The sequence below is a fragment of the Sus scrofa genome, chromosome 9, assembly GCF_000003025.6.
Source record: "Sus scrofa isolate TJ Tabasco breed Duroc chromosome 9, Sscrofa11.1, whole genome shotgun sequence".
In the NCBI taxonomy this organism is placed as follows: Eukaryota; Metazoa; Chordata; class Mammalia; order Artiodactyla; family Suidae; genus Sus; species Sus scrofa.
The window spans coordinates 28,363,149-28,388,083 of NC_010451.4; the positions used below are offsets into that span (position 1 = coordinate 28,363,149).

Consider the following 24,935-nt stretch of genomic DNA (forward strand, 5'->3'; position numbering starts at 1 on the left):
CAGAATCTTGAGCTGGAAAAACCATGACTCTGACTTGGGTATGTCACTTCTCACACTAATAATGACAGCTAGAATTTACTGAGCCTCTGCTAGGTGCCAGGAAGTTACCTCATTTACTCAACAACCCGAGGCATTCAGTTGTATCACTATCATTCCATTTTTCAGGTAAGGAAACTGAGGTTGAAGAGTTTAATTAACTTAACCAAGAAGATACAGTAGTAAGTGGTAGAGCTGTGATTTGAAACTGAGGAATCTCACATAGGCTCTTAAGTGGGACACTGCCTTGCCTCTTAGGCAAACTTTCACACCTCTCTTTCCAACTGCACCCCCACCCCTCTCAGACTGTAAATTCTAAGAAGGGAAAAGGCTATGTCAAATGGCTTGTCATGGATACATTCATTCTCATGGCATAGAATAGCTGCACAATGATTTTGTTTATTGAATTAAGGGATAATTTTCCCAAACTCTAAAAAGCACCCATGTCCACAATCTTGATATGAAATTTCAGAACCTGGAGTTTCCATCGTGGCTCAGCGGTTAACAAACCCGACTAGCATCCATGAGGTTTCAGGTTCGATCCCTGGCCTTGCTCAGTGGGTTAAGGATCTGGCGTTGCCATGAGCTGTGGTGTAGGTCGCAGATGTGGCTCAGATCCCGAGTTGCTGTGGCTGTGGTGTAGGCCTGCGGCTACAGCTCTGATTGGACCCCTATCCTGGGAACCTCCATATGCCACAGGTGCAGCCCTAAAAAGACAAAAGACAAAAAAGAAATTTCAGAACCTTTGCTAAAACCGTGAAGACTCAAGGAGAGCGCAGTGCATGTAAAATACTATTATTTGCCCATTTCATAGCCATTCCTTTGGCAATTGGTTGTGGCAGGGCCCGACGACTCTCTAGCCTTCCTTAAGCCTGATGGAGAATACGTAAACTCTCTCCAGAGAAACAGAACAGCTCTAATGCTTTCATACCTGTCCCTTAGATATATGTAGCAAAGGGTTGGAGCTGGCAGCCATAGGTGAAGAGTCCACTAGCCACAGTCAGTATCCCAGCATCCTGCCTGGAATCAGGGAGGGAAGGAGTTGTTGGCCTTTCCCCTCAGCCATTTACTCCATGGGGAGCTTTTCCTGCGCCCTGTGAACATGGACCAAGTCAGGGAAACTGGTATCTGACTGACCTTGGGGCAAGTAAAAGATCTGTAATACACCTGCAATTAAAGAGCCAAGGAGAAAGTCAATAAATCTCAAAGACCATCTGGAATCACAGCTTCTCATAAATTTCTGCTCACCATTTTTTGTTTTTCATGAAAAGACCCTTTCCGAGGTAGTAAACAAGCAAACTCATTTGTTGGGAAGATCAATTTACACATCGAGAGAATACCCTTTTACCCACGGGGCAATTCTGATTTGCACTGGAAGGCCCAGCCAGCCGAGAGGAGAGGTATGTAGTCAGTTCTGCTTCTTTTAGTTTCTCTTCTGTGTTGAGCTAGCGTGCTTTTAAAACCATCTCCTTTCGATGCCAAAGGCCATGTCATGCTGTATATAACTCACAGTGAATGGGAGAAGTGTGTAAATAGCGAGGCATTAAGCAGCTCAAGGGACTTGAGGATAGGTAATACAGAACACTTAGGCAGTGCGCAATGAGAAGAGGCTGCTGGAGGGAAATGTAATACTTGTCTTCAAGTATATGAAGGATTATTATTGCTTCATAGACGCTGACTCCTCTGAGCCTTCTCTGCTCTACCATTTCCCAGGGCTTCAGATATAGTCCTGTCAAAGCTCCAGACCCTCCAGGAAGTCGATCAACCTCACCTGGGCCCCTCATTGCTCACACCCAAGCACAGTGTCAGCCAGGCTCCGTCCCCCAAAACCCAAGGTTCACCGACACCTGGACTCAGCTACCCCAGTCCGATTTCCACATTCTCTCCCCTCCTTCAGGCCTGCAGGTGACCTACATTCTCCAGAAAGCACTGCCTGGCCTGGGTTTGACTCTTTCTTACCAACTATTAACAGCACTCAAGTTTTGAGCACCTACTAGGTGTCAGCCCCGCGGCTGACTGTTTGGTTAAAGAATATTAACTTTATTTTACAGATGAAGACACTGATGCCTCCAAAGAAAACGATTAGTTCCCCAAGCTCATACAGCTAGTAGGTGTGAAGTAGGGGTCAAACACGGGTCAAACTGGGAAGTCTACGCATGAAATTCTTCCATTTACTAAATCGCTAAACCTCAGTTTCCTTATTTGGAAAATAGCCAAATGTTGCTTACTCATCTTTTTTTCTCCTCCCTCTAAGCATTACCTAAAATAAATAATAAACTTGTCTTGACATTCTCAGGCTCAATAAATATTTATTCCTCTCTCCCTCTGATTTTCTCTATCAGTTTTGGTCCAGTCTACCTCGTTAGCACTCTTGCTGTTACTATATCAACGTGGTCTCGACTTGCCAACTAGACGATAAGAAAGGGCTATGTCTCTAGCTGTGTTTATCTCTATTTTCCCACAGAACCTGTTAAAAGTGTGGGAAAGTTATCATGAAAATGCAGAAAAAAGGATTCAGAATTATTTTCATTAAACATGATCCTGCCTACAACCATATAAAAGAGCCTGAATTAATAAAGCTCAAGGAAGCAGTAGAATCCACTCAGAATGGTTTAGCTGCCATGCATAGCAGACTTGCATAGGGGTTTTTTTGTTTGTTTGTTTTGTTTTTTTTTTTCAAATTTCCTTCTAGGCTTTTTGAAATTAAATAGCAGTGCTAAAAACAAACACACACAACAAAAACAGGTAATCAGGGCTACTCCTTCAGTCCCATTTAATTGTTACGTCTAAGAACATTTGAAAACCCATGTTTGTCTTGGTACTTAACAAAAGGTTTACCGGCACAAGGGAGCCACAGGGTATTAAAAACTTTAAGGTTTAGAAAAATTTGATAAACACCACCTAGCAATGATATTATTTCAAAGAAAGCAGACACCATCTATAAACAAGCATTTGCCCCAAACAAGCAAGACATCTTAGATGACGTAATAACATTGCTTTGCCGTCAAAACAAGCTTTCTGTCCATTTTTGATAAAGGATTGTACCAACTTCTCTCTCCACTTGAACTCTTTTGCCTTTGTGAGATCTTATAATTATATTTACTGGAAAGAAGCAGTAGAATGGTCCTGTGTAGATAAGAACTCTCCCTTTATTACTTTGTTCTGGAAAACAGAACAAAAATAGGTCAGTTCTTAAGAAAATGATGGCTGCATATATAAATAATGTAAACACTCCTATCACTATCTCAGGGAGGATATTTATCACACAGACAGCTTCAGACACTCAGATCTGACCAATGAATTGTTTCTGTTCTCAGCCACCCCCACCACACCCCCCGTTCAGCCCTCAAATTTTGAATTGTCAATTGGAAACTTGATTATTATCAGTTAAAAATAACCAGGGAACTCTGGCAATGATTTAACTTGTTTGACTTTCTTAAGCTAACAATTAACATTTTAGACTATTGTTGACAAAATATTTAACTTTCCCATGCCATTTGTGCAAACTACTTTTCTAATATTCCTGACACACTCCAGCAGACACACCTCTCCAAAGCTGCTCAGGTCCAGGCAGGGGCCTGTAAAACACCCTAAACGCTTTCACAACGTTGCACATTTTAACTCGGATTTCCTGGGACCTTCAGAAACACCTAAGTACACTGATATCTCAGCCTTATCTTGACAGCATTGAATTTGAAATTACCAATCCCTCTACTTACCATAAAAGCTATTTCACCATTTAAAACAGACAACTGAAAGCTTAAGTATACTTTTAATCTCTGGACAAACTGGTAGTAGGATTCGTTGTTTAGTAGTTTATTATTAGTAATACTAGTAATAATGCCGTGCATTTCTGCAGTGCTTAATTTTTTTTTTTTTCCAAAGCCTATTCAGAAACACACATTTATTTGCTTTCTCAACAAGCTCAGGCCGCATTATTGTTCTGCTTTACAGATGACTGCTAAGTAACTTGTCCTAGGTCACCCAGCTGGTTAGGGATCAAGCAGGCACAGAACTGAGAGTGCAGACTCCTTGTCTGATCTGTTTTCTTTCCTCCACACTACATTAGAGAAAAGATAATCTCTGAAGCCAAAGATGACTTGGAACCACTTATCTATCCATCCTAGCAACACAGTCTAAGCAACAGAAAAAGAGCTTGTCTCAGGCAAAAGGGAAAGATTAATAATGCACCACGGAAGCTCTAAACCCTTCTGTTCCATGGACCAGCAATTATTCAGTTTCACAGTTCATTCAAAGATTCAAACATACTTCACCAGAAAATGATTTAGTGCCTAAAGCCTGCTCCAAGTGGTTAGAAATGCAGATTTGCTTAAAGCTTTACAATCCAGGCCCTGTGAAAAGCCCCGTTCCTGCCGTCTCTGCAGTAATGGGGCTTCCCCGAACTTGTACTTGAGCTAAATGAAGAAACTGGCTGAGTAAGGGCTGCAGACTTAGGCTCTCAATGTGGACAGAATTAGAACTGGCTTGGAGGTTATTCTTGTATTGTTCTTGAAGCTTAGGCTATTGAAAAGCTCAGACATTATTAGCTTTCTTGCAGTATCACACCCCTCAAAGTCAAAGCTATCCCACAGAACAGTTCTCCTTCCACACTCATTCACACATTACTGATGTAAGGCATTGTACTAGCAGGTATGCAGGACACAGAGCTTTCATCTGAGGGCACAGTGCAAATTCGATTTTAGATGATCAATATTCCCTGCCTTTCTCGAACGGACATTTATGACCACTTACAGCATACAAATTAAGTATGAAGGGGATACCTTCCACAAACCCACCCAAAGATAAATCTGGTGATGGACGCAGTATTAAGAAAGAATTCTGACACCCATTCTGCTCAAAGGCCGCTTTAAATGGATGGTGTTTCTGCACATAAGAGGAGCCCAAGCAAAGTGAGAGGGCTTAGTGAATCAGTCGCGCAAACGCCCAGGCCTCCCTCTGGACACAATGTTATCAGGTTAATACAGTACTCACAGCACCATCTCTGAGTACCTCGCTGAGCAACAAAGCGCTGGACTGAGAAGCTAAAATGGAAAAGGGAATTTCCAATAACCAGAAGGGGGCGGGGGTGGATCAACCCTTGCAATGGCACACATTTGCAAGGAAAAGCCACCATTCGAAATAAACTGGACTTTTTACTCCGAACTGGCACTGCCCCGCTCCTCCTCACCTGCCCCCTGCCGCGTTCCAGGAGGGAGCTCCTCCGAGGGGATGTTTCAGGAGATGGTTGGGAGTTAGGAGAGAGAAAACGGATTCCCTGTTAGAACAGGAGTGACAGGGCAGCCACCTCTGGCTTCTGCAGAAGTAAGCCTCCGGTCAGGAAAGGCCAGGGACTGTGCTCTCACTTCCTCCCGGCGTGGCTATTGCCATCGTAAAGTTACAATAACCACTGAAGTTGGTTTCATTTCGCATCCCAAAACCTCCAAGGAAAAGAGGCAGCCTCGTGTTACTTCCAAGTGGGAGAAAAGCAAAAACCAAAAGAACAAGGCCAGAAGCAGACGCCACCTTCCTTGCAGAGGCAGGAGTGTGAAGGCCACAGCCAGGCTTGGCACCCTGGACACAGATCTGTCTTCTCCACTGAGAAGGGCTGGGCGCCTGGTTCCCTGTATCACCCCCAGAAACACTTACCAGGAGACTGCGAGGCACACAAAGCCGTATTATTGGGAGACTTGCAGACAGATTATAAATTTACTGGGGACAATCAAGGCATTTAGATGCTTTTGGCTGCAGATGCCAGTGACACACACACATACAAACCTCATTCTTCTCTCCATTCGACCGATTCTTTACCCCCCACTCCCTCCTCACCTCAGCATCTCTCTTTCACAAAACAAACTCCCATTGCTGTCCCAGGGAAGTCCAGGGAGAGGTGGGGATAGAGCAGGTGGTAGGGCAGGGGAAGGAAATTAGGCCTTGAAGCACTAAAATAACCCCACGGGCTAATTGTATCCAAGGATGAAAGAGCAAACACTGCGCAGTTTAACTGTTAGCAGTTATTTAACTGTTAGCAGTTATTTTTCACTTGGAGCTGCTGCCAGGAAGTTGCAGTTCTAGGTACCCCAAGCATCATGTGTGTGTGGTGGAAGAGAAGAGCACCAATCTAGCCCCTAGAGTTTCTGGCCCCTTCACCACCACAGACCCAGGCCAGGGAAAGGAGGAGCCACAAAGAAGCATCCTAGGGGCCTGGCTGGAGGGTGTCCTCTTCCCAGAGCTTTTTCTCCAGCTCCCTCAGAGGAGGAATTTGACCCAATGCCTTCCTTTCCTTTGGGCTTTTTGAGGACGTTTAGGCTTGCATGGCCATTTCCTGTTGCTGACTTTCATTAGAGCTGCCTTGGGCAAACTGAAGCTGTGCTGTGAGGGGACACAGGACTTCCGAAGGCCTGCAGAACTCAGAAATGGAAGAAGCTTGCAGGGCTGCAGGGCTCCACCTTCCATGGGCTCAGCAGCTTTGGGGGGAAAGCTGGCACACAGCAAGCAGTCACCTGACCAGGACTGGCACCAAGAACCAATGATTCAAGGGCTACTCCCTCTGGGACAGGGTGTGTCTGTGTGTCTGAGGAAGAACTTCCAGCCAGAAACCTAATCACAACTTTCAGGTTTGAGGTCCTGTCACCAGGAGTGGCTGAAGACAAGGTACTTTCTAGGATGATGGCATGGAAATAGCCCCTCTGCGCCTGCCCACTTTAATGAAGGCGGGAATCAGCACCACCTGATTGGAGCGCCTGTGGAAAGAAGCTAGATGAGGACAGTGGGGGAGTAGACAGGAAACCAGGGAGGAGGCCTCTTAAGAACGTTCCCTCATCAGTCTTTGGGATATTTCCCCAAATTCTGGTTCGTTTATTTTTTGGCTGCCTCCATGGCATGCAGAAGTTCCTGGACCAGGGATTGAACCCGTGCCACAGCAGTGACAGTGCTGGATCCTTAACCCACTGAGCCACCAGGGAGCTCCCCAAATTTTTGTTTTTGAGTGAGAGGACACTCTGGGAACTTGCTCTGTGAGCGGTGACAACGTCTGTTCTCTTAACCCAAAGAGAACGGGCCACTTCAGAGAGAGAGGGGGAAAGTGGGACAAGAAAGAAAAGTCTTAGATAAGGGCAGCTGGACTGCTCAATGCTTTCAGGCTAAGGATGGCTGCTTGGGCTCCTTGGGACAAGGCCTTCCTTTCTCAGCGGCTCCAATCTTGCCGCTTGTAGTCAACTCTTCTACAAGCTGTGGATCCCAGAGAGCTTCAGGAAAACCCAAGTTTCTTACCACTTAAGGATGCTCTACAAGCGGAGGAAAACCCATGAATGAGCACCAGCTGAACTTGACAAGTAAGAGGAACAACACCACACAAACCAGACACCCAACGGCCTCTGAGGTAGTCAGGTGACATCTTGGCCCTCTGCACTGCCATCCATGCTACCTCAGGCCAGGGCCAGCTCCATCTTCACCCAAGGCCACACGACCACAGCCAGAATCAGGAGAAAACCAGGTGCCTTACCGCAATCAAGGCCGAGTTCCTCTGGTCCCCAGGGGTGGAAGCTGATGGCTGCTGCTCCCCGTCGATCCCACCACCGCCACCATTATTGCTACTGTTCAGCAGGTGCTGCTGGTGGTGATGGTGATAGTCTGGCGGCGGCGGTGGGGCCGCTGTCGCTGCCGCTTGGGAGGCTGTAGGAGGGGCAGCAGGTGGCGGTGGAGGGGCTGTAGTGGTGGCGGCAGTGGTAGTGGCCTTGGTGTGTTTGCCAGCCTTCCTCGCCCCCTGGCCGTGCTGGACAAGGCTCAGGAGCTGCAAGGTGCTCTCTCTTTCCCGGTCTGAGCTCTCAGCTCTACCCCGCTCGTAGCGTCCTTCACAGCTCAGGTGGTGCTGGCGGCAGACGGCGATCCGAGCCCGAAGGCGCTCCACTATGGCACTGTGCACCCTAGGGGTGACCGAGCCCCCTCCAAGGAGCCCCGCCCCAGGGGCCCCCCCTAACCCTCCTGTGGGGGCCTGCGGGGGCGCTGTGTCCCCCATCTTACTGGACACAATGATTGCTGCCTCTGGGATGGTGAGGGGGAAGGAGGCAATGGCTGGTTATTGCAGGCAAATCTGCTTTTGACAATGTGCGCGCTCAGTGTTCAGGGCCACATGAATAGAGGTCTTCAGAGGTTTGGAGGGGGGACGGGGAGAAGGTATGGGGGAGGGGAGTTAGTAAAAAGAGGGTGAGGAGAAAGAATGGAAACCAATGGCAGAGGCTAAGTGGGAAACAAACCCTGATCAACTTACTCTAATTGCACTTGACAGCTCTGGAGAAGTTGGCCAGAGTTAGTGGGGGCTTTCCCCCCACCAAGCTGACAAGAGCCACTAGGTACTTTGTAAACACAAGATGGGGGGGGCGAGGGTAGAGCAAGAATTCAGGGATGGTCAAGCGAGAGACAGAAACAGACAGCAAAGGGAAATGAGAGAGGTGTTAATAGAGAGCTGGCCCCCCCCTCACCTAGTTGTTTCCGAAGATTCTTTATGGGGTTGTTTCTGCAGAGAAACACATTTCTACCATGATCTATGTAACCCACAGCATTTACTTTTCCTCAGGTTTTTTTTTTTTTTTTTAAAGTGCTGTTTCAGACGCTTTTTGAAGTCAATGCTCAAAACGTACAAAAATCAAGAGAGACTGTCTTTTGGCTTTTAATTTTTCCTCCCTTTCCCTTCGCTCCGGTGTTTTCTCCTCTTGGGGGGGGGGGTACTGTAGGATGTTGTCTTCTCCCCAAAGAGGGAGACGGCTTTTCAATTGTTAATGTCAGTAATTGGACTTTTGGACCATGCTTTTTTCTTCAGCTAATCCAATCACCGGTAAAAATCCTCATTCCCTCTAAGGTTTCCCAGCCTTAAATGAAAGCAGTCTGAAGTCACTAGCCACTGAGAAGAGAATCCTTCAACACATTTTTTTTTCCTTTCCCGCTTACGTTTCTATTCCTCACCCCCGGCTCGATTCTAATACAGTATCAAGAGAGACAAACTCTTCCGAGAGTAATTTACAAACGATGGTCAAACTTACAAACTTCCAGCAAATTGCACCGAGTCATGTCCAGCCACTTTTCTGTCCACTTTTGTACATTCCATCCCCGGCCAGTGGATCTGAGGGTCTGGACTCTCAATAAGCAATGTGGTTCTACCTCTTGGATTGCTCCGCTTTAGAGATGGAAAAGAAAGTAGCTGGTCTTTTCCTTTCTCTTTCCCGTCTGTTGTTCGCCGCTTGGCTGACACTGGCTCCGCTGCCCGGAGTCACGGCGATACACAGGCTTTCATTGTGCTCCGATAGGAGAGGGAGAGAAAGAGAGTGAGACAGAGGGAGAAAGAGAGAGCCAGCGAGCTGCAGAGGGGGGTGGGGGGGCGGAGGGCGGGGGGAGAGCTGGCCCGAGGCTCCCTGGTGGAAGGCGGGTGCCACTGCACGGGCGAGCCAGGCGGCCGGCGCCGGGGAAAGGGGAACGCAGAGGGCCTCCCAGCGGCTGAAGAGGTGAATCCCAAAGCCTGCGCATCTCCGCGGCGCGCGCAGCTCGGCCTCCGACTGGGCTCGGGGGTGGGGGAGGGGGGAAGGCTGGGGAAATTCCCCAGCCTCTACCCGACGACTTCACGAGCTCGAAACGTTGAAGAAATTCCCGCCCAGGGAATGTATTTTCCCATGCAGACCTCCGTTCTCCCCGCCCTTGCCCCCGAGGATGTCATTTTCATTTTTCAATATGTTGTCGATGACACCCCTGAGCACCTTAGCGAGAGTTGGGTGAGCACGGAGGAAACGCTCATTCGTGTCAGGGAGACACAGGGTGTGTGCGCGCGGGTCGGGGAGGGGGGGAGGGTGGGGGAGGGGAGAGGAACTCGCACCCTCAGCTCCTAAAGGGCAGGAGAGTGTCAGTCTACCTGCCCGCCTGTGGTGTGCGTCTCTGATAAGTCAATAGGGGATTACGAGCGAATCAGTAGCAATAAAAATAAAATACTCTACCATGGTGAAATTACCAATACCAGTTCTAGAAGGGGAAAAAAAAAGATTTCCTTGAAAATACAAGTTTGCCTACGACGAACCAAAAATGCAAGATCTGAGGTCTCCACAGCTGTCCGATTTACATCTATAATGAGGAAAATCATTCCGTTAGCAGTAGTTTCAAGAAGTTTAATAACACAAACCAAATCTCAGACACTGAATGTTGTCCCCTCTTCAGACAATCCTACCTTTAAGGTCTCCAAAAGTATACTGAATTCTGTTTGTTGTCAGTTACGGAGAATAAATTAAGATGAGCACACTGTTATTATAATCAGGACCATAAATGTTCTATGTATCCTAACTTGGAAGTCATTTCAATTTGAGGTCTCAAGCAATGGGGCTTTTTTAATCTAAACCAACTCTGCCATTTCAATAACACGGTCCTACTTCAAACTGAGTTGAAGAGAAATGAATGGGCAAAATCAAAGCAAACATTTTAAGACTGGATTTATCTATAGTTTAGTTCTCTTTAGGCTGGCCTACATTGGTCCATTTCATTTTCACAAATCCTGGAATGTTAGTTTGGAACCAGGAACAAGTGCATTCTGATGGCATATAACTTTGCTACTTTTCATTGGAACATATTTTATCTGTCTCTTCCAAGGCTAAGTTCCTCACCACTCAAGAAGAAAGGCAGAAATATATTGTTGTTGGGTATGCAAATTTGAATAGAGAATTCCCTCTATTAAAAAGAATTCCTCATTAAAAAGTGAATGAGTTTCGATCATATTACATTTTTTTAAAGGTGCATCCATTAGACATTACTTTCTTTCTACCACTCCTGACACTTTATATCCAGCAGTAATACTTGACAAAAGAGAAAAAATTAAATCTAAAACTTACCATTCACTGTACAGTCCTGCAATAGCATGGGTTTTGATTAATAACAGAGTCCTTAGTCAAATCTGCAACTCTTATATAAACTTTGATTTCTATGCTAGATAGGGACATACCTTAAGAACTTGGTCAAGCAAGAATTTGATAAATTTTCATTCTATATTCTAATGGTGTAGGACACTCCTCTACAATGTCTTTTATACACATTTAAACTTATGGCCATTTGATTTCAAGCTGACGTCATCATCCACATCCTCATTTCCATTCACATCAGTTACTATTTATTTACACTCAGTTTCAGGCACAGTACTTCCCTGATTTCTCCCTTAATCTACCCAAATCCTGAGGGAGAGGTATTACTAACTCCACCCAGAAATGAAGAAACTGAGGCTCATCAAAATCAAAACTATTTACATTAAACTAACTAGGAAGTAACAGATTAGGACTTGAACTCAAGACTGATTTCAAACCTATGCTCTCTTAACCACTGGGCTTGCTGCCTCAGTATCAAGTGTGAAAAGAGTTACAGGGAAACCAGACTATCCCCAAAATAGCTCAAGGGCTGTAATTACACTTCAATCAACATGCTGGAGTCTAAGTCCTATAATACCTCCAAGAAATGAGTAGTGAATAGAACTACTCATCTGAATATGGGAGCAGACAAGTGAGAAAATAGTCAATTACATCCAGCTGCCAATAAAATAAACATTACTTTTTTCCTTGTCTTTCTCTTTTTTATGGAACTGTTCCCTCTTATAACCCTAATGCTTCTGTATAGCCCTATGAATTTTTTCAAGCATTCCTTTTTATTTGTCTATTTGTCTTCCTCATCATCTCTGCCATCCATGGTTACCTGACACAAAGCATTTAACACTACAGTAATAAATGCTCAGATCTAAAAAGTTTATGACATGTCAGATTTATAAATTACAAACTACTCTTGTTATGTAAAATCAATGCTCTTGATGATGATGATAAAATAATACAGTATATCATAATACCCGCAAAAGTTAATTCCAATTTTTCAACATTTCTATTTTCTTCTACACTATGTGCCTCTGGCCCTGTGATCCATGCAAATTCTCACTTCCTGATAGCCTGTCTCTTTGCCATTCTTTTGGTGTTATCATGTACACAAAAGCCTCTTGTACTCTCCAAACATCCACTGAAGAAGCTTGCTAGGTTGCTGTGACCTCAGACATGAGCAAAACTACCTATTAGCGTTTCCTGATCAACAGTCAGAATGCTGTTCTAACAGGAAAAATGCTTCAAACCAACAAGAGGCCTGACCTAGGAACTCGGTCAGCTGCCATCGCAAGTCCCTAAAATCATTAGAGCCTTAATTTTTATGAATTAACTGCATGTGATTAAAAAGAATAAATTTTTTAAAATTTCCAGTTGGAACTCTCACTCTTCAGCTGTCTCAAGTTTGTCTGTAGTGCACATATGAGAAGAAGGGATACTTCCAGGGTCATCCAAGATACTTTAACGATCATTCTTTCCTTTTCCTTGGCCATCTTTTTACACAAATCATTCATACTCTCTTACCTTTCTACCTATCACTTTTCCTCTAAACTCTGCCCTGCTTCTTTTTGGACACTGTCACTTCCTCTTCAACTCTCAACCATGGCTTCATATAGTTAAGGTTTATTTCCATATGCAAGGGAAATAAGAATAGATATATGTGACTGAAATTTCTATTCCACACTTTTTTGTTGGCTGTCTGTGGCATATGGAAGTTCCCGGGCCAGGGATCAAACCCGCACCACAGCTTCGGCAATGCTGGATCCTTAACCTGCTGTGCCATAAGGAACTTCCTATTCCACACTTTTAAAAAAGGTATATGGAGTTCCCTTCGCGGTTCATCGGTTAACAAACCCTACTAGTATCCATGAGGAAGCAGGTTCGATCCCTGGCCTCCCTCAGTGGGTTAAGGATCCGCCATTTCCATGAGCTGTGGTATAAGACGCAGCTTGGATCCTGAGTTGCTGTGGCTGTGGTGTAGGCCGGCAGCTATAGCTCCGATTCGACTCCTAGCTTGGGAACTTCCATATGCAGTGGGTGTGGCCCTAAAAAGCAAAAAAAAAAAAAAAAAATAATAATAAAAATAAATAAATAAGTTATGCACTCCTCACATGAGATATCAGTATCAACATTCTCATGGCTTTGTATTTTTCTACCTGTTTTGTTTACAACCATAAAAGGGATAATTTTGGAAAATTCATTGCAGAAACTATTGAGGAATCTCTATGTAAAGACTTAATAAAATGTAGTTTTTAATATACGCACTTTATACTGAAGTCCATGCATGCCATTAATCACATAATAGATGAAGCCATGTTCAACCAACCTGAAGCAAGAAACAAGTATCTAAAATTCCACAGGAAAATAGCTCCTACTAGAACGCCACTTTTAAGAATTAAACATAGAGTTCCCATGAGGACACGGGTTCAATCCCTGGCCTTGCTCAGTGTGGGTTAAGCACCCAGTGTTTCCATGAGTTGTGGTGTAGGTTGCAGATGCATTTCAGATCCCACTTGCTGTGGCTGTGGTCTAGGCTGACAGCTGAGGCTACAAATCAACCCCTAGCCTGGGAACTTCCATATGCCACAGGTGCAGCCCTAAAAAGGCAAAAAAAAAAAAAAAAAAAAAGAATTAAACATAGAGAATAGACAGGGTCCATTTGTTCATTCTGAATCCATTTTATTTTATTATGGGAAATTTTAGATGTGCAAAGCAATGCAGATGCCAAAATATGGTTTTAAACTATTTTTGGTTGAATTTGTCTGAGATCTTCTAACATAAATAATTATATGGGAAAAGTTATGGATAAAAATAAATGAAATACATCTTAACCATTAACATGTAGATAGAATGGGATAGAAAGAGAAAGAACATTATGAAGCATGAAGAATACATATACGAAATTATTCCTGAACGTGAATTGTGAAAGATTATGGAGGCCTAAAATCTATTTGTAAAGGAAACTTTGGAAGAGTTTAAAAAAAAAAGCAGATTTCTGCTTAGGATAGGTAGACTCAGTCTGATTATGAGACAAGAGAATTGAGCTAAATGAAACACTGATTCTTCTTCTACAGTCCACTGATGTAGATAACAGTGGCAATAAAAAATATATTAATGAAGATCATTTAATACTGCAAATAGATAATAAACAGACCAGGGCAGGGATTCATCAATAATTACACATAGATGTTACTCTAAATACATTTTTTAAATACAGTGCTTTTCTACTAAACTGACAGGACATGAACAGCTCCTTGATAGTCACGTGTTATAAAGGCATGGTTATGTAACTTTAAAATATGCTTACTTAAAAATTATTGAGCATATGTTTTCTATGTACAGCAGATAAAAGTTTTATTAGCGTGCTTTTCTGGAAATTAAGATGAAAATATGTTGTACACAAGATATTTTGTCATGAAGATATACATAATATACATAAATATGTCACATGATACAGAGAAACAAGACTCATGATCTTCACATTTATATGAATTTACAAAATCTTCTCTGAAGGAAATGTGTTACAATTCAGTCAAACTTCTCATCTTGGAAGTAATCCGCACAATTGAGATATTCTTGAAGTTGACCATATTTCTGTGTACACAATAAAAAAGCTAGTTATTTTACTCAAAGAATTGATGATTAAACTAGGCCTTTTCAATTTATGGACACAAACAGGAACAAGTTTATCTCATAGTAATCATGAAAAAAATCTTTTTATTAAAAACAAGGACTCAATTTCAAATAAGCATTTCAAATTCATATGAAGCATTGGAAAGATCAAAATGAACATCATTATTAATTTCATAACTTCCTTATAATTATTTTTCTATTATCATATTCATAGAAGAGGTGTAACAACCTCAATAACTTCCTCGACAACACTTTGTTGAACATACAACATTTATCAAATACTCTGCTCATGACCGTTGTATAAAAAATTGCTCTCCCTGCCCCTAAGGAGAACAGAGTTCAGCAGTAGTACACCAATGACAGCCAATAACAAGCGCCATAAAGTAGTATAGACCCTGTTATGAGGGTTCAGAGAGAGGTAATGGTTAGCTGAGGTGACTGAGAAAGAGTGGCATTTAAGCTGTCCTTGGGAAAATGATTGGTAGAGAGGTCTGGTGGAGAGTTTTCTCTGAGACAAAAGTCCATGCAACAGCGACAAGACAAGGAAGTACAGGATTACACTACAATCTGAGGTTTTCTAGGGGAATTGAAAGAGATAAGACTGAACCAAAGAGGTTGTGGTCAGAGAATAAAAGTATGAAATGCTAGGTTATAGAGTTTAGCAATAATGTGACAGGTGATGGAAAGCTGCCAAAGGTGTCAGGGCAGGAGATGCACATGGTCTGAGGTGTATTTTAGAAAACAAATAAGAGAAACAATCATTTTAGGATGGCTTGGCAACTAGGTATGAGTCTGCTGTAATAACTTAAGTAATGAGGGCCGACATTTGAGTGACAACAATGAGGATGGGCAGCAAAGACTAGGGTAGGAACAAGAGAAGGGAGGAGTCAGGACGATTTGGAGATTTCAAGGTTGATGGAGTTCACAGCACTTCCTCAGCTAAGGAGATAAACTGACCTAATGGTTTCTTAACTCTACTTATGAGCTCTGGTTCTACTTCCAGGAAGGTGAGAGAGGATCCTGAAAACTCCAGTGTTGGTAGTGACGGGGACTGACAGTTGATACGTCTATGGACATACTTTCTTCACTTCCTGGTGTTCATGTATTCACCACCTCATCCCAACAATCCTGTCTTCAACTGCCCTGGGGACCCCATCATCATATGCAGTGTCTTCTTAAAGAAAAAACATTTGTTAGAACTTGCCAGTGGCATATGATGCCATGTTCTTTAGCTCTCATTTAGAACAAGGTCTATATTACTATTATATTTATTATATGTTTTGGTTTTATTATAAATTTTTATCATTGTTTCTTTTCTTACACTTGAATTTCTCCTTTTTAATAGCACTAGGTTAAAAACAGATCTCCTAGTTCAACTGTTAGGAGAAAGAATAAGAATTAAGTCAACCTAGTTGGCAGATCTTTGGGAAGAAATGCTGAGATATCCTGAGATAATGGAAGAAAGATGTTTGGAGGAAGAAGAGGCAAGTAAGGGTAAAAGCAAGGTGTGAAACACAAGCTGGGAGAGGAAAGACAGGAACAAATAGTTTGTGTAAGGTGAAGGAAAGGGTTCACATAATAACTGGGGCTAAGAGCAGGAAGAGCCATGGCTATGGCCACTCAAGTAGCACTGAGCCCAGGCAACCTAAAGGGTGAGAGCAACTGTGGCTGAGAAGAAGGCATGCATCTCAAGAACATAAGCAGTGCCATCACTCAAATATACACACACACTGAGAGGGGAGGCAGACTGATGCTGAGAAATATCAGGGCACTTGATAAATTTGGAAATTTAATTGCAGTGCACAAAGCTGCGATACAGATTCATATTGACTAATAAACTTCTTTAATTTCTAGGAAATCTTTCGAGAAAGTCTACAGACAAATATTTCAAAGGTAGGAGAGATCTCAAAAAGAAAATGAAGCTCTTCGGTATTTTATTGGAAAAAAAAATGTGCATATTGCTTTAAACAGGCACCATCTTGAAATACCTTCAATGCCTACTGCTAAGTGTTATTCTTGGATTTCTTAAGGTCACTTCTGTTGTTACAAACCCTGACCTCATTAAGCTTTCTCTAAGGTACATGATTTGGAGATGCTTTTAATTTTTTTTTGCAAGAAGTTTAATGTTATTCCCCATATATTATATATATATTAAATATATATATATAATACACACAGTGATTTTGCTATACCTACTACTTTTTTAAAAATGTGATATCCCAGTAGGTCTTCCAACTCCACTAGAGAGTTGGCAACATTTCAATGCATCAATAAAAGCACTTAAGAATTTCATGTCATCGAGGAAAATGAAGACGCGACTTACTGGGTAAGTGATGGCTCTTCCCCAAGGCAAATGAAAAAGCACAGAGAAGGATAGGGAGGAAAGAAAGAATCTGGAGTGAGAGAAGTAGAAGCAAAGTAAAAGGGAAAAAACTGAAGAGAGTAAAATGAGAGCAAGGCGACTTAAGGGCCCAGATTGGGTGCGGGGGGCGGGGGGGGCGGAGATCACTGGGTGGTGGTTTGTGGTGGGAGGATAACTGTCAAAAGGGAAACCCATCTTGATGTCATCCTCCAGCCCAGGAGACCTCTGTGGAACATGTCCTTAGAAGTTCCTGTTTTGTTGTTCTGGTTTTCTTTCCCTTTGCTCATAAATCTATTCTCTAAATTCTCTTCTTTTTTTAAATTTTCCTCTTTTATAAATTTCCTTATAATATAAATAACCCAGGCAATAGGTCTCTTTTTTTCCTTTAAGATTAAATATACTGTTGATCTGAGTTTCCTGAAAATCTACTATCTGTTCTCTCTTGTACATTCATGGAACTAGACTTGTTTTAGAAGATGGCAATCATATTAGCATTCTTTCCATGTACCATAACGATTCTAAAAGCTCTGTGAGCAGACCAGAGCTTATGAGCTGCCAGCAGATCTTCAGGAATCCAGTGCACTCTTCAAAACCCCCACTCTATCCCTGATATCAAATTTAGTGATTAATAGGATATGGGGGAATCAAAATCAGTGCCGTGGCCTGAAACCTCTGCATTCCCCTTGATCTTCAGTTACAGTGCTCACTGCTCAGTCCCATGTCCTCAAGAAGAGGATGTGGGTGGCATTAGAACTGGCAGCCGAGATCCTTTCCTCAGATTGGCACCAGGTGCTTCTTCACTCTCAGGTCACAAGAACTGGTCTGAAGATAGGAAGCAGACAAGCAGAGGTGAGTCCTATACTTTGTCAAAGTAAATAAGGGGACTTAATATATATGTAAGGAAAACCACATATATAAAGGTGAAAGGACAGAGGTCCTTCATTAAAGGGCAGTATTATTGCTGATTAAAATTTCTTGATGAGCTGAGTGAATGCTTAGAACATCAGGGCACCTATTCAGAGTGGGACAATGATAAGCATGAAAGGAATGGGGGGAAGAAGAGAAAATACAAAGACAGGGAGAGAAGGAGAGGTTCTCATCTACATTTCACTGTCTTCTAATCATGTGTATCCTTTTGCTGATCAAAATTAGGCTCCAGAATCTACTGAATAAAATGGCTCTTCCATAGTTACCTTACCTCTTCAATCCAGCCTCTTTCTTTTGATTGATTGAAAATTCTCTCCACTGTTTCTTTAACCTGTTCATCCTCCACTTCTTCTGTCTTTGCAATGGAGCAACATTCCTGGTACAGCTTGAATTTAAAATGTTTCAGTGTATGATAAATTCTGGTACGATTAGCACAAATTCTGCCAACAGTAAACACCTAAATCGAGAAATAAACACCACCTGATATATGAAGTAAATATGTAGTGATGAATGTACAGCTTTTCTGGTTTTAAGATTTTCATCAAAAGTAGAATCTAATAAATGCATTTTTTTTTTTTTTTTTTTTTTTTAGGGCCAAACCCTTAGCATATGGAAGTTCCCAGGTTAGGGATTGAATCGGAGCTGTAGCTGCTGGCCTACACCACAGCCACGGCAATGCCAGATCCGAGCTGCACCTGCAACCTACACCACAGCTCACGGCAATGTCAGATCCTTAACCCACTGATCAAGGCCAGGGATTGAACCTGCGTCCTCATCGATGCTAGTCAGATTCATTTCCGCTGAGCCACGACGGGAACGCCAATAAATGCATTATTAAAAAAAAAATTTAGCTCCTGTTGTAGCTCAACAGTAATGAACACGACTAATATCCATGAGAACATGGGTTTGATCCCTGGCCTCACTCAGTGGGTTAAGGATCCAGCAGTGCTGTGAGCTGCAGTGTAGGTCAAAGACGCCACTCAGATCCCGAGTCACTGTGGCTATGGCTTAGGCCGGCAGCTGCATCCCGGATTTGACACCTAGCTTGGGAACTTCCATATGCTGAGGGTGTGGCCCTAAAAAGACAAAATATTTAAAAAATAAAAAAACATTTTAATACAATGATTCCTTTACCCTCTCTTGTTTATAACCCAGGTAGCAAAAACTGAGCACCTTCTATGTTTCAAGTATTGAGCTAAGCATTGGAGTTACATAAGTGAAATATGTATCACCTATATTAGGTTGAAAACAAATGATTACAAAACAATATGCCACATTGCCGTGAGCTGTGATGTAGATCGAAGACGAGGCTCGGATCTCGCGTTGCTATGGTGTAGCCCAGTGGCTACAGCTCCAATTAGACCCCTAGCCTGGGAACCTTCATATGCCACAGGAGCGGCCCTAGAAAAGGCAAAAAGACAAAAAGTAAAAATAAACAAAACAAAAAAAAACCCCAACAATGTGCCAAATGCTATGCATAAGATGTGATCAAGGTACAGAGGGGGAACAATCCACCCAATCCAGAGAAGAGAAGGGTCCTCCACTAGGTGATGCTTGAACTAAGTCCTTTAAAAAAAAAAAAAGGGCCAAATTTGGGAAGGAGAAGAAAAATGAAAGGCAAAAGAACACACCTGATAGCAGGAAGAGAATGCAAACTATCATATGCACACAGTTACTGAGGTAAAAGTGCCTGGATTAAGGTATGTTTCTGGTTTATAAGCAACATGTAAACTGAAATGAACTTTCATAATAATACTAAAAATTGACAGTTTTTTAACTAAATACTTTTTCCCAAAATATTTTTTGGGAAAAAAACTTTGTGTTATTCATATTTGCTTCCTTAATGAATGAATCTGATGTGATTATAATACATTAATACTCTATTATGAGCAATAAACCATAAAAATTTTGATTTCTATGTTTACATGCGTTGGTAGAATTCTGTGGTTAAAATACTCTTCTTGTGAAGTCAACCATCCACCCTCTTTCAGAATGTTTTGAATGTATATTTTGTTACACACTGCACTGACCAAATTAAATACAACTGTACTACCTACATTATTTCACCCATTGTAGAAAAAGCATCAGAAAGGGCTCCAGGCTTTATAATATAATCAATCTTATTCTCGTGGAATAACAAGAGGAAATTGACAAATGGGGTAGTCTCTCCGTTTCTGCCATTAAAGTAGATTACTTGGGAGAAGTCTCCTATGGCTGTTCTGAATTAAATATGGTAAGAGAATAATTTGATTTTTTAATTTCTACCACACTGTATCCATATTTCCACAAAACTAGAGGAATTTATCTGTATAGAATGTTTAAGACAAGAGGTAGGGAGAAGTGTTTTAAAATCTCCAATTCAACGTTTTACTTGTATGAAACAAAAATATTCATTGAAAATAGTTATAATTTCTTTCCATTTCTATTTCCTACCCTCTTGTCATCTATCTTACACTTACGTAGGTCAACAGACTCAAAATTACCTTTAGAGTATTCTCACATTATTTTTCCCCCCAAATGTGATTACATTTTATCTGAAAGAGGTTAAACCATTGGTTAGTAAGGCTTCATAGAAAACAATAAATGTAAACAGTAAATGTATAGAGTAGCTATATAAACTGCAAATGGACCTCTCCTTTCACCCCACCCATTTTAGTGGATGATTACAGTCCACTATACCTTATGAAATAATGTATACAGTATAACACATCTTATACTATAGGATTCTATTTATCTGAGGTACTACAAATAAGTAAAATTAATCCATGCTTTTAGTAGTGTCCTTAAGTGTCCAGAAATCTATTCAGCAAGTACTTTGTGTGTGTGTGTGTGTGTGTGTGTGTTGTTTGCCTTTTCTAGGGCGCACCCATGGCATATGGAGGTTCCCAGGCTAGGGGTCTAATCAGAACTTCAGCTGAGGGCCTACACCACAGCCACAGCAACATCAGATCTGAGCCGCGTCTGCAACCTACGCCACAGCTCACGGCAACGCTGGATCCTTAACCCACTGAGCAAGGCCAGGGATCAAACCCGCAACCTCACGGTTCCTAGTCGGATTCATTAGCCACTGAGCCACGACAGGAACTTCTTTGGCGAGTACTTTTAATTAACTAACTGCATTTCTAAACATTTAGGACACTATCTAACAAGACGGAATTTAAAAATTGCCCAAGAGAGAGAAATGACAAGTTCCGCAATTATTATCTCAAAGCAGTAAAGTGACATATAAATAATTACTAATCCACTGTGCGGGGTTAGCATAGTTCTATGAACTGATAAATCTGAAGGTAATTGAGTCATCTCAGTTACCAGAGTGAACTAAGGAACCCTACATATCCAAAGATACAACTGGAAACAAAGCTGAAAACTGCCACCAAATTTTCCTAAAGCAGAAGAAACAGCAAAAATCTAATTTGTCATTTATTAGATACAGCATGTAGAAATGCAAATCAACACTGCTTAACAAACTAAGGCAAGGAAAGATAATGAAACGTGCATTATGCACATTTTTAATATTCAGCTCACTGTAGGTAGCTTTTGAGGTATTTCTCCAGGCCTCCATTTATCTAGTGAGGTGCAGCCATCTCCTTAAGGAAATTAAAGTACGGAGAAGAAAGAAAAAAGGTCTCAAGGAAAGAGGAAGGATGAGAAGAAGTTTCCTCGTGCCATGGATGCAGGGCCTCCCCCCACCCAAAAGAAATCCCAGTCGTCTTTAAATTAACTGATTTTTCTTATGAGAACTGTATATGTGTGTTTACATATTTTTTATGATGAACCCATATTCTTTGGACTTGTTTATATTGGGAATTCCATTCTTCTAAGTTGAGTAGGCAGCCTTATAAAGTGATGGTAGATTTGCCTTTGCTGAGGATTTCTGGGTTTCCCTGGTTCTGATCTGCATTTATGATGCCTTTTGGCTTGAGGTTCATGAATTGGGCAGATGGTACCTTGTGTGAGATTTATGTCATGGTCCTGGTATGCCTTATACAGCAAGGCTAGTTTTGCCTCATCTAGTATTTGGCTTCAGTATTTGTTCAGTTGCTTTTGAATTCTTTATCTTTTTTTTTTTTTTTTTTTTTTTTTGTCTTTTTGAGGGTCACACCCATGGCACATGGAGGTTCCCAGGCTAGGGGTCCAATCAGAGCTGTAGCCGCCAGCCTACACCACAGCCACACCAGAACTAAGCCGCGTCTGCGACCAACACCACAGCTCACAGCAACACCGGATCCTGAACCCACTGAGCAAGGCCAGGAATCGAACACGCAACCTCATGGTTCTTAGTCGGATTTGTTAACCACTGAGCCACAACGAGAACTCCTGACACACTTCTGATATAGTCTAGGTTGAAGTACAGTTTTCCTTCAGATATCATATTGGGATGAACAAGCATCTTTATTTGTTTGTGGACTGTCAATTTGCTAGATTATCTTCCATTAAATTTCCAAAGGTCAAATTCACCTTAGGACTCAAAAGACACTTCTGCTTCCCCTGGCCCAGTTACCTTTCTTTTCATCCTCATCTTACACCCTCTCATCTCCCCCAAATTTGGGTGATGTGTACTTAGACTTGCACTGATTTCACTAACTGACTGAATCAGGAGTGAATCTGCTGTATATTGCATATTTTTCACATTGAAAAACTGCATATTCTTTCCTTGCACTCTTTTCAGGAGAAAATCTTTTCAGGAGAAGAAATGCTTTTCCTCAGGAGAAGAATGCTTTTCTTCCATCTGTGGAAATAACTTAGGGTTATTTGTGCAGGCTTACTTAGTGAAAAATTCTAAATGCTGAGAACTAAAATGAGTGTGAAAACATACCTGTTTATCCTGTGACATGAAATCATCTGTTTCCATGGTCCTGGTGTTATACAACTTTCCTGATAAATGCACTGAATAGCTACAGCGGCGATGCAATCCACAAGCTTGGCAAGAACAATCCTCAGGATTCTTTGAATGAATAGTTACATTAGAATAATTTTCTACCCGCTCCTGAAAGTAATTTCAAAACCTTATGAAGCTTTCAAGGATAAGAAAAACAACATAAAGCATAAAAAGAGACCAAACAAATTAAAACGAAGACTGTGAATCATAATAATAGGACAAGATGCCAAGAGCAAAACATTGGTATTTCTTACTTTAGTACTGAGCACACAGTAGGTGTTTGATAAGACATTTTAAATTTTAAAAATTAATTTATAATTTAGGCTATTAAATGGAAAGAAACCTGATTAGGGAAAAAAAATTAGTTTCATATCCGTCAAAATTCTGAGTAGCAGTGCTCTTCACAGGTTTTAACTTCTTTTCCCATCTCTAGATTTAATAATTAGTTAAAATGGGAAAGAATTAACAGAAAAAATTCAGGATAATAAAAAGATGAATTAGTAAAAATTTGAGAAAAACAACACATTCAGTCTCCATTATATGAATTGTATTTTCCACAAAATATTTCAGAAATAATTCTCCTCTGGTTACTTACTAAAGTTTGATGAAAATAAACAAGTTTGAACAGGTTGTTAGGTGGCCAGTATTGATATGGTCAGTCTAATAGCTGAGTTAGCAATAAGTAAACAAATTGAAACAATATTTGGCATTCATAAATAAGCTTTATTAAACTGTGAAATTAGCTGTACTTGAGTCCTTTTTTTTTTTTTTTTTGGGCCTCATGCACGGCTGTTGAAATTCCCAGACCAAGGACTGACTCTGAACCACAGCTGTGACCTGCGCCACAGCTACAGCAATACAGGATCCTTAACCCACTGAGCCGGGCTGGGGGTTGATTGAACCCACACCTCTGCAGCCACCTGAGCCTCAGCAGTCAGATCCATAACCCACAGTGGGAACTCCTGTACTTGAGTACTTTTGCTTATGCTTATGCTGTGCTACATACTACTGTTCTAATTAGTGGTATGGATTAGTTAACTACAATATTTCAACTGCACACAATGAACATATTACTAGGGATAAGCTTGACAGTAATTAAGTACCCAATATAGTTTCCTTTTTACAATGTATAATCATCAGCAACATTATCCTTTGTCTACCCTTTACTATTTCTCATATTCCTAGTACTTCATGACACGTGTCACTTACAGGCTGACATTCAGAGTGATTAGGTGACTAGCCATCTTCCCTTCCTGCATCTGTGGTACTCATAGAAGCACATGCTGAGATGAAAGCTCTATCAGCTTGGTTCCCTGAGTGACTACAATAAACAGAGCACTCCCGTTGACTCACACTGGACATATAATGTAAATGAAATAAAATTTTGTTGGATTAAGCTATTCAAATTTTCATTGCTGGTTTATTTTGTCATATTATTTATTCTTTGGCAGCATAACTTAGCTTATCCTGACTAAATCATCCATGTCTCTAAATTTTTTAGGCAACTTATTTTCTTGTATCTTACAATTATTATTTCAACACTGGGATATCCAAATTCAACATAACCTACCATGGCATGGTAAAGCATAATATAGCACAGTGGATGGGCTCTGAAGTCAGAAGAACCCTAGAAACCTAAGGTTTCTAGGTTTATACACTGGCATGGCTTATTACCAGCTGTGTAACCTTCCATTACTCACTTTTTCTGAGTCACAATTTTCTCATCTCTAAAATGGAGGAAACAGGGAGTTCTGCTATGGCTCAGCAGTTAACGAACCAGACCAGTATCCATGAAGATGCAGGTTTGATCCCTGACCTCGCTCAGTGGGTTAAGTATCTGATCTGGCGTTGCTGTGAGCTGTGGTGTAGGCTGCAGATGCAGCTTCGATTAGACCCCTAGCCTGGGAACTTCCATACACCACAGATTCGGCCGTAAAAAAAGAAAATAAAAAATTTTTATATTAAAAAATTAAATGGAGGAAATAATATATCTTCTTTGAGGGCTTACCCTGAAGATCAAATAAGATACTTTAATTTGCATACAGATTACTTGGCAAAATTAAGTGATCAATATGCTATTTTTCTAAGACATATACCATACCATATTTTAAGAACTGGGCTACATACTTTACCTTAAAAGTAAATAAATATTTCCCTTTAAAATTGGTAAATACTTTCTGTATCTGAGGAAGAAACTGGAATTTATAGAAGTTAAAAAAAT

At 41.5% G+C, this 24,935-nt stretch overlaps 2 protein-coding genes across 12 annotated transcripts in view; both read right to left on the reverse strand.

Moving 5' to 3' along the window:
* The window catches only part of MAML2 (mastermind like transcriptional coactivator 2), a 379,664-nt gene extending 369,830 nt beyond the window's left edge, over positions 1-9,834 (reverse strand). For both annotated transcript variants that reach the window (XM_021102335.1, XM_021102334.1), the window contains exon 1: positions 7,538-9,834. In XM_021102335.1, coding sequence (XP_020957994.1) covers positions 7,538-8,050 — 513 coding nt within the window. In that variant the 5' untranslated portion in view covers positions 8,051-9,834. The remainder of the gene's footprint in view (positions 1-7,537) is intronic.
* The window catches only part of CCDC82 (coiled-coil domain containing 82), a 30,635-nt gene continuing 19,267 nt past the window's right edge, over positions 13,568-24,935 (reverse strand). For 5 of the 10 annotated variants that reach the window (XM_021062693.1, XM_021062695.1, XM_021062692.1 and 2 more), the window contains 3 exons: positions 22,652-22,822; positions 18,107-18,292; positions 13,568-14,507 (listed from right to left, as the gene is read on the reverse strand). In XM_021062693.1, coding sequence (XP_020918352.1) covers positions 14,442-14,507; positions 18,107-18,292; positions 22,652-22,822 — 423 coding nt within the window. In that variant the 3' untranslated portion in view covers positions 13,568-14,441. Of the gene's footprint in view, positions 14,508-14,537; positions 17,731-18,106; positions 18,293-22,651; positions 22,823-24,935 lie in introns of those variants that run through there. The other 5 variants (XM_021062697.1, XM_021062696.1, XM_005667265.3 and 2 more) reach the window with 3 other exon arrangements.